We start from the raw sequence: 16,429 nt of genomic DNA, 5'->3' as shown, positions 1-16,429 counted from the left end.
CTTTTTTAGCTTCTCTTTTTCTGTATGTTTTTTGGCCACTGTGACCTTGAGGTGTCACCCCTTAGTCTCTTACAGTTCCAAGGGGCAGATGTCCCAAATCAGTTCCCCTGGGTGAATGTCCCGGCGTCAGCAGGGCCACGCTCCCTCCCGCCTGGCTGTAACTTTCCAGCTCCCTGAGCTGCTTTGCTTGTGTTCCTTGGCTTGTGGCTTCATCCATCCTTGAGGCCAGCAGCGTAGTGTTCTGTTTCGGTGTCACATCCCACGGTCTCTTTGTAGCCAACTGTCCCCCTGCCTCCCTGTGCCGCGGCCGTGAGCGATCTCCTCTGTGCCCCACCGCGATAACCAAGGATGGTCCCCTCATCTCAAGATGCCCAGCGTAATCCCCCTGCGAAGTCCCCTGTGGGAGGCCACAGTCACAGGGTTGCGGGATCAGGACACGGATCCCTTTAGGAGTTATCGTTCCACCTACCACACAGGCCTTATCAGGGCCTTGGCTGCTGCTCTCCAGGGGCAAGTGTACCAGCGGCCACATCCACTCTCCAGCCTTGGAATCCCTTCCTCAGTGGCTTCCAGAGCCGGTCCCCCAGGTGCCCGGAGTCCAGGCCATGGTCTCTGTTCCTGGAAGACCAAGAAATAAACGTGGCGAGACCACTCCAGACAGTGCAGTTAAAGATGGCTGCAGACACAGGGGTTGCACAGCTGGGCGGTAGCAACTCTGAGCTGCATTCCTACAAGGGCCGCGTCCAAGGGGCATTTCCAAGCCTGGAGCCCAGGTCGCCCTGTCTGTGCTAAAGAGAGTGTGGCCGAGGCCAGGCTTCCCTGATCTCTGCTGTGCCTGTACTCTGTTCATGGGGGTCACCAGGCAGTGCCCGGAGCAGGGCTGCTCCACCTGCCTCCCTCCAGCTTGGGCCTGGCAGTGCATGTACAATGGCCACGCACAGGGGGCATGGGCGCACGCGCGTGCGCGCACATACACACACACAGACCTGCACCAGCACCTAACGTCCCAGGCAGTAGCATTGGGGTCAAAACTGGCCCAGGCCCCACCCCGCATATGGAACCGTCGGGACCTGTGTAATTAACTTGGGAACCCTTTCCTGAGCCCTCGGAGCCTGAACTCTTGATATTTTCACTCCTGAGGTCCGGGCCTGAAGCATGGGTTCTTTGCATTGGTTTGATTATTTGTTTGACAGGTGTGTTTTAGGAGAAGGTGGGAGGAGGGAAGGGGTGTGCTGGAATTTTGTATCTGTGTGTGTGTGTGTGTGTGTGTGTGTGGACATCAATTACAGTAAAAATTCAGTTTCACTAAATGTATCCTGGACTGGATCCCAGATCAGAGAAAGGACCCTGGTGGAAAAACTGGTGCAATCTGAATCAGGTCTAGAGTTTAATGACTAGTAATGTACCGGGGTTAACATCTTAGTTTTGACAAATACACCACAGTTATGTAAGATGTTACCGTCAGGGGAGACAGGGTGTGGGGTATTTGGGAACGCTCTGCACTATCTTTACAACTTTTCTGTAAATCTAAAATTATTCTCCCACAAAAGTTCGTTACAAATGTTCTGTTTCCAGAGTTTCTGCTGTGGTACAGCAGATTAAGGATCTGGCATCGTCTCTGCGGCAGTGCAGGTTTGATCCCCAGCCCAGCACAGTGGGTTAAGGATCCTGCATCATGGCCACAGCTGTGGTGGAGGTTGAAGCTGTGGCTCAGATTTAATCCCTGGCATGGGAACTTCCATATGCCAAGGGTGTGGCAAAAAAAAGGAGGAGGGGGGAGAAAAAGAAATTCAGTTCCAAAGTGTTTACAACCCAATGCAATATAGTGATTGGGAGGTTTAACTAGCAAATCCACTTTTCAGTTCAATGTTTATGTTTTTTTTTTTAATTGAGGTATAACACACATAGACTGGGGCGCACAAATCTTATTCACAGCTCATTAGGTTTTTAACTTATGGAATCACCCACCTAACCAGCACCAGATCAAACAAGAGAATGTCACGAGCATCCAGAAGTTTCCTTCTACCCCCTTCCTAGGGCACAGCTGGTTTATATAGCATAGATTGGTCTTGCTTGTCCTTAAATTTCGTATAAATAGAATCGTAAAATAAGTACTCTTTGGAGTCTGGCTTCTTGCACTCAACACAATGTCTGAAAAATCATCCATGCAATTGCATGCAGTAGTTCATTCTTTTATCGTGTACTATTCCCCAGCTGAGCTGTCCATTCTATTTTTGATTGGCAGTTGGGTTGTTTTCAGTGTGGGACTCCCATGAAGGAAGCTGCCATGAACATTTGCATACGTGTCTTTGGCAGATGTATGTGTTCATTTCTCTGAGAAATATACTTCAGAGTGGAATTGCTGGATCATAGAGTAGTTATTTCATGTTCAGTTTGAGCAGATATTACCAAACAGCTCTCCAAAGAAGATATTCGGATTACACTTCTTCCAGAAATGTCTGAGTGGTCACTTCACAACCTTGCCAATACCTGCTGTTATTAATCCTTTTAATATTCGTCATTCTAGTGATAAGTATGTCATGGTTTTAATTTGCATTTCCTGGATGACATGGGTTTGACAGCCTTTAAGACATCCTCTTTGGTGAAGTGACTGTTCAAGCCTTTGGCCCATTTTTAACTGGATTTTCTTATTGATTTGTAGAAGCTCTTTATATATTCTGGAAATAAGCCCTTTGTGAGATATATATATATATCCTAAATATCTTCTCCCCATTTATGACTTTTCTTTTCCGACTCTCTTTTGATCAGCTCAGCTTTATCCACATCAACTGTTATTTTTTTTAAAAAAAATTTCAACTCAGAAGACTTTGGCGTTGGTATACATTTAGAACAAGAAGGAACTTTAGAAACCATTTGTGCCAGTGGGTCTTGATCTTTATGTCCACTAGAATAACCTGAGGAGCTTTTGAAGAAATACCCATGTCTGGGCATCAGCATGGTTAAATGCTCCCCAGAAAATTCGAATAAGCAGTTGGATTTGAGGCCCACTGACCTCTGTGAAAGGAGGGAGCTTAAGAGAGTGATGTTTGCTTGGCAGTAGCCAGATGCTCCATTTTATCCCTGCCTCTTCTCAAGACTTTGGCAGGTGACTGACTCTTGCAGGAGAGTAGACAGAGGCCGGCCCCGGGCACAATCTTCAATGGGTCTTTCTGAATTAAACCTTGGGTGTACCTGGTAGAGCCTGGTTAATGCCCACTGCCATGGTATAACTATTCCCAGCATCCTCCTTCCACGCTCGAAAGAGCCCCAGTTGAGGTAGCGTACTGCCCTACCTTCAAGCTTCTGGAGGGCACCCTGCCCCTGGCTTGCCTGCCCTCATCCTCACCCTCCTGCTTTGGCCTCCACCCCCCCCCACACACTTACTGCCACCTTTGCGGGGTTTGGAGGATTCCAGGTGAGCACCCCTGAAACCAAGGGGCCTGACTTTCCACCCCAGCAATGACCAGGCCCTATTTCCTCATCCTTCCAGCTGGATTTCTTAAAATCCCACCCAGAGAAGCAGCACCAGGAGGCCAGTGTGGGAACCGCACCCAGAACCAAAGCCACATCTTCAGCTCCCACACTGTGAAGGATCCATCTCAGCGCTGCCTGGCCTCACGGAGGCACGGTGCAGCCCCAAGAACCCGTGGCCGCTATCACTGGGCCCCTGCCATCAACTGTTACATTGATCTGATGGATCAAAGAGTGGGGCTCTGCTGGGGGTGGGGGCACAAGCCCTCTCTTCCACGGGGACAAGTAACAAAGGCCCCTGAAGACCCCGGAGCTCAGAGAGGAGTCAGCCTCCTCCACCCCAGCTGGGCCCTCTCTCAGGGTGTCTCAAGACGGGGGGTGGGGGGGCAGCCTTCTCCTGCTCTTCCCGTAAGAGCTACACAAGCACAGCCCCCTTCCCCCGCTTCTCTCCCAGCCTCCACATGGTGGCACACCTGTCACCCCAAAGACGAATGCTCCAGACCAGCTCCGTGCCACAGATGCACATCCAACAGCCCAAACCTCCGGCCCCCTCCATTCTTTTGAATTACCTGATTCATTGGCATTTCATTCCCACCTGTAGCCACATCACCTACAGAAGAATGATACACTGTGGCTGTAGTGGCTCAAAAAGGTAGATCCATGTCCTAACCCCAGAATCTGTGAACGTGACTTTATTTGGAAGAGTCTTTGCAGATGGAACTACATGAAGGACCATCCTAGATTTTCCAGGTGGGTCTTAGACCCAATGACAAGTGACCTTCTAAGAGACAGAAGAGAAGGCAGAGGAGGAGGAGGAGAAACGGACGCAAAGACAGAGGCAGATGTGAAAGTGATGCAGCCACAAGCCGAGGGGGCCCAGGACCACCAGAAGCCGGATGAGGCCAGGAAGGACTCTCCCCCAGAGCCCTGGCACCTTGCTTTGGGACTTTCAGCCTCCAGAACAATGAGAGGATAAATTTCTGTTGTCTTAAGACACTAAGTCAAAAGGGAAAAAAAAAAAAAAGACACTAAGTCAGTGGTAATTTGTTGCAGCAGCTCCAGGAAACTAACCCAGTGACTTAAACCCATTTAATTTTCCAAGACCCTGCCTTACCTCCCTGCAAAGCTGTCCCCAAGCTCCCTGCTCTCAAGCATTGCTCAGACCCACACAGAGAGACAGACAGACAGACAGACAGACATGCATGTGTCTGCTAAGTGACATCTCTGTCCAGGAACGTGCCGAGCATTTGCTAAGAAGAAACGGGCTGGTCTAGATCATTTATCAAGAGCTGCAGAAGTGCTGGGTCGCTGCGGGGAGCAGCAGACTGAGCCAAGGGGCTCCAGGAAGCCAGTTCCTTCAGGGTCTGGGCTGAAAATAGATTCTCCTGCTGAGACCTCGCAGGAGGAGAGGAGCCCAGAGGCAGGCACGGGCTTTCAGCAAAGGGAACAGCATGCAAGGCTGCCTCCCAAGGCCAGGGGGTGCCGGGGTAGGGGGTGGGATGGGGGCATGGAGGAAGGAAACCCCCAGCCCGGCAGAGGGGAGCTCCCTCCTTGGGCAGCACGCAGAGGGCTCACGGCTCATTGCAGCAAAAATGCAGCTGGGAAGGCTTGTTTCAGGGTGAACATGACAAAGACAATCTCCTCATAATCATTTGATTCATACAGACACCCAAACTGGGGTGACCCGTCGGGGCCGGCGCCCATGCTCTGGAGGTCTGAGTAAGCGCAGCTGCCCGTGGCCAGCAGGGCGGGCTCTGACCAGGCCAAGGGCGCGGGGGCCTGTCGGTTCAGGTACACGCCCAGGTTGGATCTCCGCTTCGGGTCAGTCGGGTGGGTGTAGAGCAGCCACTGGTGTGGGGAGTCCGGCCCCCCTCGGGGGCTGGGGAAGCTGACGATGCTCCCCTGGCAGCCGTGCGGAGGCTCCACGAGCTGCTTTACTGGCTGGGTCTCCCCGAAATCGAGCCCGTCGTTGGTGCTCTGGGCCTGGACCCTGGCTTGGAGGCGGCTCCTCGCGTTCAGATACACCACCCTCTGTTCTGCATCCCCGACTTCGGCCACCTGGCACTCCAGGGTGTCCAGGGCCACGAAGCTGCCTCGTGCCCACGTGCGCCCGTGGTCGTGGCTGACCAAGCAGAAGGCGGAGGGGGCGGGCGCCCGCGGAAAGGGGAGGTTGCGGTAAGCGTAGGCTGGCACCAGCAGGCTCTGCGTCCGGTTGTGCAGCTGCAGGCAGTGGCCCGGGCCCACCGCGAAAGTGGCCCAGTCCTTGTGGGCTGGGCCAATGACGGAGTCCGTGAGGTCTCTGGCGGGGCTCCAGGACCTCCCATGGTCTGTGCTGGTGACCTGGCACAGCCGTGTCACGTTGACCCTGGTCTGGAGCTGGTGGTGCTCAGACACCTGCCCGGGGATGGCAATGAAGAAGAGGAAAAGGGTCCCCGTCTTCTTGTCATACAGGGGGCTGGGGTTCATGGACCGGTGGCCCTCCAGCTGGGCTTGGGCCACCGCCTCCTGCGGGTGCCACTGCAGGTGAGAGAAGGAGAAGCTGTGAAATGGCTGTGACTCAAGTGACAGAGGCTGCGCTCTGCGAGCGGGTGTTTTTTCCGGGGTTAAGGATCAAGGGTCATGTGGAGGAGACCGCTTGGCCCAGGGCTCATTCACCCTCACATGCTTCCTAGGGCAGAAGCTGGGGCCCTGCCTCCCTCCAAGGCAGCCCACCCTTCGGTCCAATGGTTGCTGCTCCCACCCCCACCGACATCCGTCACAGGGCGCCTAGGATGTTTAGACCCCAAGTCCAAAGACGATACAGGCGCCGGCTATGCTCAGCTTCATCCTGTCTCTTTGTACCAGCCCAGATCAGCGTCCCATTCTTGAAAAGTAAAGCCCCAGTAATAACTACATAGTCTGCCAGCGTGGCACAGGACATGACAAATCATGTCCTGTCTTCTATGTGTCATATTCCACTGATGCAGCCTAGGAGGGGGGCAGCACCCCGAGCCTAAGGACTCACGGGGAGCTCCACAGGCCCGCGTCTATGTCATTTATGCTGCAACTATGCTGTTTATCCCTATTAATCAACCGCTATCCTCCAGTGAGCAATGGTAAGTGCACACACGGGGCCGAGAGTCTAATATCCATGGTCTCATATAACCCTAACCCCTAGCTTCTGGGGGACAGATATTACTAGCTTTGTCTTACACCTGTAGAACGAGAGCTTTAGATGGTGCCTTGGGCAGCGAGGCCCAAGGCCATACTTCTGGTAAAGAGCAGAACCAGGACTTGAACCCAGGACCATCTGCTTAAAATCCGTGCTCCGAACAACTCATAGGAGATATGGACCACAAAGGAAAGATCAAAATGATGCTAAGCCCTTCACATGTGACACGCCAGCCTTGAGCATCTTCATCAGAATTGCTTGGCCTTCACACTGGAGCTCAGGACACAAGCAGTCATCCCGACCACCCAGCCCAGGTTAATCTCACTCAAAGGGTACAAGCCCCCAGGGACGGGATGCCGAACTGGTCTTCCCTCAGGTTCTCAAGGATGGAAGGAGACCTTCCCAGAATCAGTTTCCCTGACTGACTTGTAATAAAGAATAGGCAAAAAATAAAAAAGAAGAAGGAGTTCCCTTCTTGACTCAGAGGTTAACAGACCCCACTAGGATCCATGAGGTCGTGGGTTCAATCCTGGCCTTTCCCAGTGGGTTAAGGTGGGTTAAGGGTCTCATGCTGCTGTGAGCTGCAGTGTAGGCCAGCGGCTACAGCTCTGATTGGATCCTTCGCCTGGGAACCTCCATACGCCCGTGGGTCCGGCCCTAAGATAGCCAAAAAAAAAGAAAAAAAGAAAAAAAGAAAAAAGCAGATGCTGCCAGGCCAACTGAACATGTTTGAGACCTGGGCCAGCACTTGGGGACACCTCCTCTGCCCCTCCCCCGATGTCCCCAGACAGCCATCTAAAGATGGGCTGGTCCCCGGGCTCCCGGCAGAGCTCTGGTCGCCACTTCCTGCCTTACCCGGACCTGGCGGGTGGACGCATCGTAGCTTCCCCTGCGCAGGACAATCAGCTTCGCGTGCTCGTCCTTCTTGCTCGCCCGCTTCTCCGCAAAGGCCAGCAGGGTCTTCTGCTGAGGCAGGTAGAGCAGAGCGGGGATTCTGTAGGCGTGGGCTCCGGTCTGGAACACAGTCTCCTTGTGCAGGACGGGGCAGGATGCCATGGGGCTGGAGGGTGGGCGCTGCAACAGAAAAGACGGCCCCTCCCTGCAGTCACATCGTGGGATGGGGCCAGGCACGTGGTGCTCACCCCGCGGGCGAGCTGGCGACACTGGGTGGCCTGTCCTCCCCCACACGGCTCGCCCCCCCTTTGCGCCGTCCCACGTCCGCGTGCCAAGGCCCACGCGCCTCCCGGGGAGTCCGGCACCGCTCATATCTGTGAGGCATTCGCAGCAGGTATTTGGAAAAGCGTATTTTGGTTGATATTTTTATCATAAGTTGACAAACCTCCTTATGACAAATTTGTGATAACCTTTGGCTGCTTTTGCCAACCCCCACACATCAACCAGACGCTTCACCCCGAGCGGGAGAGGGCTGGCCGGGTGGCGTTCTGCAGCTGTCCGACTGCCAGAAAATGACACATGCAGTTTTTTATAACTCCAGAGCCCTAGAAAGCTGTCTTAGAAAAGCAGGGGCGGTGGGAAGAGCTTGGATTCCTAAGATCCCCTCCACCCCAGGCTGCCCGAGGCTAAGGCCTGTGTGGGCTCTTCCCTGGGGCAGGGAGGGGGCGGTGGGAACTGCACTTCGAGAGGCGCCCCCGCCCCCCACAGCTCTCCCAGGCTGGGAGGATCCTCCAGAGCTACAAGGAAACAAAAATTAAAAATAAGCATCTGGCCAAAAAGGGTCTGGAGGGCCAGAGGTAACTCCCTGATGCTGCCTGACGGTGGGCTTGGTGCTGGGCCACCTGGGTCCCTTTCGGGGGACTGAAAAGACCCTCCTCCAGAAAGGTGGGTATCTGGGGACCGGTCTGTTTAGAATATAAAGATCCGCCCCCCGGTCCTAACTGCCTACTCCTCAGGGCCCCAGCTCCAGGCTCCCCATGAATTCAGAGGAGGTTTTTCTGGGACTCACAGCTCAGCTTCTCCCTCTGCCTGTCTGGCTGCCTTCCTTTCCTTTCAACAGTGCTGACCCCAGGAGGCGCCCCAGAAACCACCTGTGTCGGAGCCCGATTCTTGGGGAGCCCCACTAGCGATGCTGTGTTTGGGGAGGAAAACTGAAGCCGCACAGCCTCTCCTCTGTACACCCTTTCGGATGCTTGCTTATTTCCCTCCCAAGCTGTGTATTATCTATTTAAAACGGCTTTAACATGTTTGAGAAAGAAATGGAATCTATCAATATTTTATTCATTCCATTATGAATATTATTGCTAGGACAATGCCAAGATACGTGATTGCCTAAAAACATGGGTAGAAGAACTAAGTTTTGTTTTGATGTGTGTTGGCTGTGCTTGCGGCATGCAAATGTCCCTGGGCCAGGTACTGAACCCTCACCACAGCAGTGACGATGCCATATCCTTAACCCCTAGGCCACCAGGGAGCTCCGGAACTAAGTCTCCATACTAAAATCTAGACGGGCAAAGGGCAGTCCAGGAAAACAGGGCTCGGACGGAAGACATCAGTTGGCTCAACTGAAACTCTGTTATGAAAACATAGAAGGGAAAGCATCCAATATGATTAAAAATATAAATAAAATAGGGGAGAAAGAGGCAGTTCAACCGTGTTCTCTAGAAAATTGAGGAAGGGATCGTTTAAGCTCTTGGGCATTTACCTAGATGTAGAATTGCCAGTCTTATGGTGATTCTAGGTTTAACTTTTTGAGGAGCGGCCAGGCCATTTCCACATCAGCTGCACCCTTTTCCACTCCCACCAGCTGTGTATTAAGTTCCAATCCCTCCGCATCCCCCTTAACACGGGTTATTGTGGCTTTTTTGGTAACAGCCATGCCAGTGCGTGTGAAGTAGCTGACAGTGGTTTGATTTGCATTGGACGCCATGATGACTCATGACGACGGGTATCTTTACAAGACTTATTGGCTGTTGGAGCTGGACTTGAGCCTGGAGGTGATGGGACGACGTCAGATTTGTTTAGGCAAGGGAGTGGTCGCACGGGACTTACTCTTTAGGAAATCCCTCTTTGTGCTTTAGGGAACAGAGGCCGAGCAAAGGCGAGTCTGTTGCAATTTACCAGGTGAGATAGAAGGAAAGCCTGGATGAAGCAGAGGCAGTGACCACTGAAAGAGGAGGCTGGCTCTTACAGATGGGAAGCGGTCAAATTAATAGGGTTGGGAAGGCAAATGAGGGAGGAGTTGAGAATGCCCCAGTTTAAAGTAGTCTGAAGTGATTTCCAGAGCGTCTGGGACTGTTTTCCGGATTCCTCTTTTAGACTCTGATCTCCTTTAGGGCGGGGGCAAATTGATTCATTCCTATTGCAAATAGTTCTTGTGCTCCGCATAGTTCTAGGAACTTAGATGCTTCATAAATAAAACACAGATTCCCTGGCCTTGTGGAGTTTGTGTTCTAGCAGCGATGGCTGGGTTATTATTGTTGCCAAAAATCAAACAGTGCTTGCTAGGGCTGGGACCTGTCTGAGCACCTGATAGGGAAAGCCTTATTTGATCTCAAAAATGCCCCACACATGCCCTGCCCTCTATAAAAACCTGTGAGGCTGAGGGCAATGCCCCGATGGAAGGGATGCGAAGTAAAGCAGGGAAGCTGGGGGCACACGCTAACCCCAGCACCCACGGGTAGCTTGTGTATTTGCCATGTGTGTATTAAGCCAAAGTTGGCACGGGACGGGGGTGGGGAGGGAACGAGGGAGCTCGGCCTCCGCTCTGGGACTCTTTCCCACTCCAGCAACTCGGCAGTGGCCCAAATGCACACTCCCACCAGCATCACCAACCCCAAACATCTTCGTAATAATAGTAGCAAACACTTCAGTGGTCCTTACAAGGTACTGGGCGCTCTTTATGTCCTCTATAAATATTTTTAAAAATATGTTCTGTAAATTGTATTTACAAACTATTATTTGTGATTTACAAATATTCATTCATTTAATCCCACAACACTCCCATGACATATACACGACTGTTATCCCACTGTACAGATGGGGAAACTGAACTCACCCGGCCCTTAAGGGTCCGAGCTAGAGCTAAAGACGCTTTTAACCCCATGCAGTACCGTCCCCAAGAGGAATTCCGGAAAATGCCCTCTTCCTGAACCTCATTACATTTCCAGGGGTGCTTTGGCACCTCATTGTAGGGAGCTGGCTCTCTGGACCCAGCACTGGCTCCAACTGGCTTAGGGGAAGAGAACTGAATTAGGAGTCAAAAAATTCAGCTTCTGGTCCTTGATCTACTCCTAACAGGTGTGTATTTTTGCATAAGAACCCACCACACTGGTTGTGTCTCCCTACCTGGCAGGAAGGGAGCTGTGGGAGGCGCTGTGCAGGGAGGGGCTGAGTGGGAACCTGACTCCCGGCGGAGCGGAGGGGCCTCAGCACAATCCGATCTCACACTCCAGCATCAGGTAATTAGAGAGATGACAGGGTCAGGTTGCACTTCAAGAAACTGCCACTTCGGAGTTCCTGTCGTGGCTCAGCGGTTAACGAGTCTGACTAGCATCCATGAGGATGCAGGTTCGATACTTGGCCTTGCTCAGTGGGTTAAGGATCCAGCATTGCTGTGAGCTGTGGTGTAGGTCGCAGACGTAGCTCGGATCTGGCATTGCTGTGGCTCTGGTGTAGGCTGGCAGCTGCAGCTCAGATTTGACCCCTAGCCTGGGAACCTCCATATGCCACAGATGTGGACCTAAAAAAAAAAAAAAAACTCTGCCATTTCAATTGGTCAAAAATAGTTGAATAGCAGTCCTGCCTGAGGCTACCAGCAGCTGACATGTTTTGTGGCCTCACGGGTGTGGAGCCCAGAACTTAGCCTCTTATACCAGAAAGTTCACTTGTCTCCACGCAGCCCGCACAACCCTCGGGGCCGGCGCCAGCGCTCCTATCTCAGAAGGAGGAAGCTGAGAAGTGGGCCAGGGAGGCGGAGGCTGATATCGTAGAGGTGGCATGGGGGAGGGTAGATCTGAGCCTGGATCCGCCGGATTTCAGAACCCACACCCCTAACCACTGGGACCACCTGCCACAGGACCAGGTGAACCTCTGAAGTCTGAAAGGCGTCCTCAGAAAAGGCAAGCCGTGGCGGGTGCCCACTTGCGTCTCTCTCTGCTGTTGGCAGCACAGCCTGAAGGGCACCGTTCAGATCCAGGGCCCTGGATTCAGCATCCACGTGCCCACGTCGGGAAGATAACTGGGCAGTTTACAAATCTGTATTTAGCCTCTTATGTGTGCCAGATAAACAGATAAGCCCCCATCCCTGCCCTCAGGGAGCCCAAAAAAGGAGATCCAATAAATTGGGGGAGCAGGAGAGCAGCCCGGGAAGAGCCTTAATCTTGGGTCAGTTTGGGGTGGCACACTTGCCCATTGGCCGCCATGTTGAAATGATGCCTCTCTCCAAAGAGCAGGCAGCTGCCTGCATCTCATCTGCCAAGAGCACCGGCAGAGCAAGGCTGTGGGGCAGCAAGCCTGAAGTTTTCCCCAAGAAAATCCCATTTCCGGGGGCTCAACAACCCAGCAGGATTCCTGCCCCAGCCTGCGGGGGGCTCTCTTGACACTCCTGCAGGACAAGACCACGGAGCATCCTTCTGGAAGTCCAGGCTGATAAGAGCTTGGGGGCAGAATCAGGAGTTTTCCCCAGCTGAGCCTTCTCCCCACATTCCCCATCTGACAAGATCTCTGGACACCCCAAGAACACAGCAGGTACCATATCGGGGGGTGGAGGGGCCGAGAACTGGCAGGCTCTTTCAAACTGCCATCATCTGAGGCATCCCCGAATATCACACCATCTCTCCAGAATTACCTGGTGCGGAAGAACTCTTGTTTATGCCAACAAAGAAGCAGGTGGTCGGAGTTCCCTGGTGGCTCAGCGGGTTAAGGATCCGGTGTTATCACTGCTGTGGCGTGGGTTCAGTCCCTGGCCTGGGAATTTTTACATGCTGTGGGTGCAGCAAAGAAAGAAAGAAAGAAACAAACAAACAAACAAATAAGCAAACAGGGGGTCAACTCCGAGAGACGCCATACCTCAAGGAATGTTCTCGGTTGGATCCTAGGGCCTGGATGGGAAGTCAGAGGGTGTGAGCAGAAGCCATGGGAACCCAGCTTCTAAAATAGTACAGCTCCCACATTCCCCCTGGAGTTTCAAGGTTTCCCCATCGGGCTTGTGCCTATAAACACCTAAGGGAGGCCCCGACCTCTGCCACCCACGCACCTGCTGGCAGGTGCCAGGGTGATGTCGGTGCAGACCCAGCATTGGCCCAATTAGGATGCTGCCTCTCATTAGCCCGAAAGAAGTCTGTCCGGTTCTCTGAGCTGAATCAGAATGAGCCACAGGCAGCCTGAGGCAAGCTCACCTCTTAAATGCAGGCATCAACAAATTGTGGACACAGAGGGAAACAGACTTCCTGGGATGTGGGAGAGTCTGGAAGTTCAGGAACGGGGAAGTGGAGGGGCTTGACAGCAGGCAGGACTTGGCTTCACTCTGGCTCTGCTGCTCTGGGTGAGCAGGACAGCTTCTTGATGTCTTGGGACTTCATTTTCTGCCCCTAAAAAATCAGAGCAAAAATATCACAGTGGACTCCAAGCCACATGAACACAGACCATACGCCTTGTCTGCCGCTACAACCCAGCATCGAGAGCGTTTCTGACACATCACTGATGCTGCATCGATAATGTGTCAGCAACCGAGCGATGGATGGTGCTGCCGTGCAGAGCCGACAACATGAGGGTTGCACATGAAAACCCATCCCAACCCCTTAGCCCAGCATCTGACACATGGCAAGGACCCACTAGATGCTTGTACCCAGCCATGAGCCCTTGCACCCTGTTCCCACCACACCAAGACTGAGGTTCCAGGGGCTGTGAGCTCATTTCCAGGAGGATGAGTCACTTGCTGGCGCACAGCCAGAAAACATGAACCTTCTCACCCCAGCTCACCCCCAGCGTGGGTGAGGCTGGAGGAGCTGGAAAAGCCAAAAGGCATCCCAGCCCCGTTCAGTCCAAGGTGGCTCATCTTCGTTTAGAACCGGGGGTGAGGGAGGTCACCCTACTTTGTTCTCCTTCGCTGCTCTGGACACAGTCCTTTCTGGGTATCTTTAGCTCTAGATGGTTCCCATGGGTCACAGTCAAGTGCAGACACACCTCATTGCCTCTTTCCTGGGAGGTCGGCGCCCAAGGTCAGAGTGCCCCCCGGATGGTGATTCTGGGCCCTCTTGTTCATGCTCTTGTCTGGCTCTCTCACCGGGTGTCAGAGAGACAGTCACCTGGCCTCAAAGTTTATCTTTGAAAGCCCTATCCAAAGCCCAGGAAACCCACTGGAGGTCCACGAATCATCTGGAGGCTGATGCCTTTGCATTTGTGTTTTTCTCCAGCTAAGTTGCTGGGCTGAAGGAGAGGTGTTTTGAAAGTGGATTAAGGGTAGCAGTGATGAATCATGGGAGAAATTGTGACATATCCATAAAATGGACTATTAGGCACCAGTCAATTAAAATCATGTTTTAAAGACTAGATAATGCATGAGAAAATGCTGGGATGGTATAACGAATAAAAAAAATAGGATACAAGATGGCCTATAAGGTAGGACTTCACTTTTGAAAATCTATATGTTGTATACTCAAAAATCTGTATTAAAAATAAACAAAAATATGTATTGCTATACCCCCAAACTTAGGATGGTGACGCGAATGAAATAGATATTTAGTAAATACTTGCTGAATGTAGAATGAATAAATAAATGTTGCCAGTAATTAATGTTGACTAATAAAGTTACAAATGATGTTGACTTATTTCCTTGTACTCTTTCAGGCACAACATCAATTTTATTATTGGTTTAAAAAGGCATTTTTTTAAATAATGGTAAGTAATATAATGAAAGGCTTTATCCATGGCTTTATAGTGCCTATTAACTCTGTCTTGGCCAGATCATCGAGTGGGTAAACAAGGTTTCAAAAGGGCCAAAGAACTTGTAAAAATGGGCTTGGCTCAGCATGCAAATTCAGCTTATATTTGATTCCAGAGGATCAATTGATGAAGTGTTCAAAAATATTTGTTGAACACACTCTTTGCAGCCAGTGCCTTGGTAACCTGGGCAGGAGATGGAGAGGAAGATGATGGAGAAGGTCTCAGAGCTCCCAATGCGTGTCATTTAGGTGGGAACAAACCCAGGACCTGAGGAACAGAGACCCGTGATGGCAGAGACCCCGGGGGCTCCAGGTGTACTGTGATGGAGACAGCGATTAAGAGCAAGAGAGAGTGGTGAGAACAGGGTAGCCGGAAAGACTTCTGGACCTGGGCTGGGTCAGGAGGAAAAGTGAAATGTACGAAGTAGAGCTAGAACATCTCAGCAGAAGCACAGAGCCCGGCACATGGCGGATGCTCTGTTGGAGTGACGTGGGAGATAAACATGCAGAGATAAACATGCAAAGATAAACATGCGTGGGAATGGACAGCGCTGGGCTTGCCAGCACCATCAGGACGTTGAATGTAGTCTGTTTTCTCTTTGCTGGTTCTTATGATTCTTCTACGTCTTTAATGTTCTGTAGCCCCGATATGGGTTGTCCAGGTGTGAATTTATTGTCATTTACCTCATTTAGGACTCAGTACACTTTTTCAAACTCAAAACTTGTGCCTTTCTTCAATTCTGCAAACTTCTCAGTCATTAATGTTTTGACTGCTGCCTCTCCTCCACTCGCTCCTTCAGAACAGCCTATTAAATGTAAATTGGGTTTTTGTGATTTGTTCTCCAAATGTCTTTTAACTTATTTTTCACATTTTCCATCTTTTTGCCTCCTGGTGCTTTATTCTGTGTGATTTTCGCAGATATTTCTTCCAAATCACTAAATATAAAGTTGTGTCTAGCTAAGATTTTTTAATGCAGTATTTTTTTTATATTTCCACTTAGTTCTTCACTGAATTTACTTTTAAAAAAATTAAATTCCTCAGCAGTAAAAAGAAATGAACTATGAAGGCATTGAAAAGAGAGGGAAGGGGAGGTCCTATTGTGGTTCAGAGGTAAAGAACCCAACTAGTATCCATGAGGATGCTGGTTTGATCCCTGGCCTTGCTCAGTAGGTTAAGGATCTAGCATCACCGTGAGCTGTGGTGTAGGTCGCAGTTGCAGCTTGGATCCTGCCATTGCTGTGGCTGTGGTATAAGCTGGCCATTGCAGCTCTGATTCGATGACCCCTAGCCTGGGAACTTCCACATGCCCCACAGTGTGGCCCTGAAAATCAATCAATCAGTCAATCAATCAATAAACGAAAAGACATGGAGTGACCTTAAATGCATATTACTAAGTGAAAGCAACCAGCACTGTATGATTCCCACTCTGTGACATTTTGGAAAAGGGAGATTAAGGAGAATAGTGAAGAGACCAGTGGTTGCCAGGGGGTGGGAGATGAATAGGAGAAGCACAGATGATTTTTAGGACAGTGAAAATACTCTATATGATATCATAATAATTGATACATATCATTATACATTTGTCTAAACCTATAGAACATACAACACCAAGGTTGAGCTGTAATGTAAACTATGCACTTGGGGTGATTATGATATGCCAGTGTGGGTTCATCAATTATAACAAAGGTACTACTCTGGTGAGGGGTGTTGATGATGAGGGGGGGTTATGCATGCATGGTGGCAAGAGGCATATGAGAAATCTCTGCATCTTCCCTTCAATCTTGCTGTGAATCTAAAATTGCTCTAAAAAATAGTCTTAATTTAAAAAAGATTTTGGAGGTGCAGGTACAATCTCTGGCCTCCTGCAGTGGGTTAAGGATCTATCCTTGCTGCAAGCTGCGATGTAGG

The 16,429-nt window shown here is 51.1% G+C and overlaps 1 protein-coding gene across 3 annotated transcripts in view; it reads right to left on the bottom strand.

The window, feature by feature from the left end:
• NEU2 (neuraminidase 2) overlaps positions 1 to 16,429 on the bottom strand; it is a 105,497-nt gene that overhangs the window by 17,034 nt on the left and 72,034 nt on the right. For 2 of the 3 annotated variants that reach the window (XR_014830286.1, XR_014830287.1), the window contains exons 3-5: positions 12,976 to 13,167; positions 7,478 to 7,696; positions 470 to 618 (exon numbers count right to left, since the gene is read on the bottom strand). Coding sequence is in view for 1 of the 3 variants with exons in the window: in XM_021074906.2 (XP_020930565.2) it covers positions 5,050 to 5,988; positions 7,478 to 7,678 (1,140 nt within the window). In the remaining 2 variants the exon portion in view is untranslated. Of the gene's footprint in view, positions 1 to 469; positions 619 to 1,865; positions 5,989 to 7,477; positions 7,697 to 12,975; positions 13,168 to 16,429 lie in introns of those variants that run through there. The other variant, XM_021074906.2, reaches the window with a different exon arrangement.

The sequence above is a fragment of the Sus scrofa genome, chromosome 15, assembly GCF_054392235.1.
Source record: "Sus scrofa isolate SSC_HxYL_T2T_F1_AM1 chromosome 15, Sscrofa_HxYL_maternal_Yorkshire_Landrace_v2.0, whole genome shotgun sequence".
Classification (NCBI taxonomy): Eukaryota; Metazoa; Chordata; class Mammalia; order Artiodactyla; family Suidae; genus Sus; species Sus scrofa.
The sequence above is the reverse complement of the archived record's forward strand: the minus strand, read 5'-3'. Positions and strand labels throughout refer to the sequence as shown.